Source organism: Silurus meridionalis, chromosome 24 (assembly GCF_014805685.1).
Source record: "Silurus meridionalis isolate SWU-2019-XX chromosome 24, ASM1480568v1, whole genome shotgun sequence".
Classification (NCBI taxonomy): Eukaryota; Metazoa; Chordata; class Actinopteri; order Siluriformes; family Siluridae; genus Silurus; species Silurus meridionalis.
The window spans coordinates 20,635,992-20,638,491 of NC_060907.1; the positions used below are offsets into that span (position 1 = coordinate 20,635,992).

Genomic DNA, 2,500 nt, shown 5'->3' on the forward strand with positions numbered 1-2,500 from the left:
CACAAAAGTAAGTGCACCCCTCACATTTCAGCAACAATTTAGTATCTTCTCGAGGGACAAAAGTGTAGAACTGAAGGTTGGATATATTTTAGTGTCAGTGTGCAGTTTGTGTATCAGTACAATTTTACTGTCCTCTAAAAATAACAACATACAAACATTATTGACCAAATAACTACCAACTAAAGTAAGTACACCCTCAGTAAACATCAAAACTGTGTCCTAAGTGTGTCGCTGTCCAGCACTGCTTTAATCCTCCTGGGCAGAAAACAGGTGCTGAAATGTGAGGGTGTATTTACTTTTGTGAGACACTGTAAATGCTCACGTATATAAAAATCAGTGTGTTAACTGACTGGACGAGCTCCAGGGCGATACGCAGAAGATGAACCCTGAGGAGGGATGACGTCTCCAGAGCGCTGCAGGTTCTCTGGGAATTCTCTCAGCATGGTGGTGTGGGCCACAGGGGGGACTTCATGGTGGCCTACACACACACACACACACACACACACACACACACACACACACACACACACACAGTAACTGTTATTATTTCATAGCAATAGAAATCATTATATATAAATATTTAACTGTTGCACTACTGACACAAAAAACCTCTAACACAAAGATCTAATAATGTTGTGTATTTGTCTTCTGTATGGTTAATGAACCCCTGTGAGGGTAGAAGGTTGAGATGGTTTCGTGGTGAGGGGCTTTGTGAACCTCAGGAGTGAGTTCACCAGGAGATTAATGCTCCTGATAGGATGAACAGGTCTAAGAGGAGCAGCCAGACATAATAACCACAACATAAACTACAAAAAAGCAGCTAAAAGTGTCCCAGCATGAACAACAAATCAGGCTTGAAGCCATGGTGTGAGATGTTCTCTTTAGGTTTAGGATCAATTATGCCCCTGGTGGAAAACATCAGGTTCCTTGAAATCTCAATACTGAGTAATGAATATGAGACCATGAGAGTCCGCAGAGTTGCAGGTGCCGTAATGATCCGTAGTGTAGAAGCTCAGAAAGACCAGACTGTGAAGAAAGATGATGAAAATAAGGTTTTAATATGAGGTTTACTCTCCATGAAGGGGAAGGTGAGGAACTCACGAGTCTGAGAGAGTCTGAGAGAATACATGAGATTGCTGGAACTATCTGAAATAATCCATACCCATAGTTTTTACGGGTTGCGTTATACAGTACGAGAGCGGCCTCTAGAGGCGAATCACTGACACCACATGCTGTTTGTTTTGTTGTGTCTTATTTTTATTCATTTGGGATGTAACTGTTTTTATTTATGAAATGTGTCTTTTATTGTCCTCGAAATGTATTAATATAATTAATATATTCATATTATTTCATTTAGCACATTTTCATGATTCAGCACTGTTTTTACTTTTTATTTTTGTAATAAAGTTGAATACTGTTTCACATGGTGTGTTTGTTTGTTAAAAGGTTTGTAGACATTTAAAAAACAATCTGTTGAATAATCGGTTGTCAGTGAGTACGATCAACCTCTAGGATACACTATACAACAGAGCACCATGGGCGTCTCCTACAGCCGGAGCAGACAGCGTCCATGCTGGAGAGAGATCTCTCACAGTGGACTTGAGAACATCTGAAGAGGAGCTGGAACCTGTCGCAGGAGAAGGAGGAGTCTTGAGTGACCTTCTTACTGCCATGGCAACACACACCAGGAAATAAGCACGAGAGCCACAATGAACTTGCGCAATACCTGGGGGAAGTGTAGTGAGGTGTGATTGTCGTGTTTTTCAATAGATTTGTGTTCTTCAGATATGTTTTATTGTGCACACACACACACACACACACACACACACAAACACACACACACACAGGGTGGACAGTGCACTGAAACAGAGCAGAGTCACTGCTTCTAGCACTTATGTTACAGCAGCTATAAACAGTTATTCCCTCACCAGCCTCGACTTTCTCTCTCTTGAAATTAAATAAAAGCACAATCTTGTTGACTCTCAAATATCCAATTGGGGTCCAAGCACCAAAATACGGCCACTGGTGGCGCTATAGCATTTACATTTGCCGCATTTGGCAGACGCCCTTATCCTTTTGCTCAAGGGCCCAGCAGTGGCAGCTTGGTGGTGGTGGGATGTGAACCTGTGATCTTCTGATCCAAAGCCCAATGCCTTAACCACTGAGCTACCACCTCCCACAAATAAAACACTTATTTACTGTAAAGATGCTTTATATTTGTCACTTTACAGCACAGTGACATTTCTTCTTTACATATCCCATTGATGTTAAGAAGCACAGAATCAGCCATGATACAGCACCCCCTGGAGGACAGAGGATTAAGGGCCTTGCTCAAGGGCCCCAAAAGTGGCAGCTTGGTGATGTTCAATCAAGGTTTATTTGTAGTGCGCTGTGGACATCATCTCAAAGCAGCTTTACAGAGATAAAGTGGTAATAAAAACGTATTTCGTTCCTGATAATTATAATTTTATCCTGAATCAGTGAGCCAGTTGCAACTGTG

General features: G+C 41.7%; 1 protein-coding gene across 1 annotated transcript in view; it reads right to left on the minus strand.

Moving 5' to 3' along the window:
- The window catches only part of ern2 (endoplasmic reticulum to nucleus signaling 2), a 20,744-nt gene that overhangs the window by 6,677 nt on the left and 11,567 nt on the right, over positions 1 to 2,500 (minus strand). Inside the window, exon 11 of the mRNA XM_046837455.1 lies at positions 351 to 478. Coding sequence (XP_046693411.1) covers positions 351 to 478 — 128 coding nt within the window. The remainder of the gene's footprint in view (positions 1 to 350; positions 479 to 2,500) is intronic.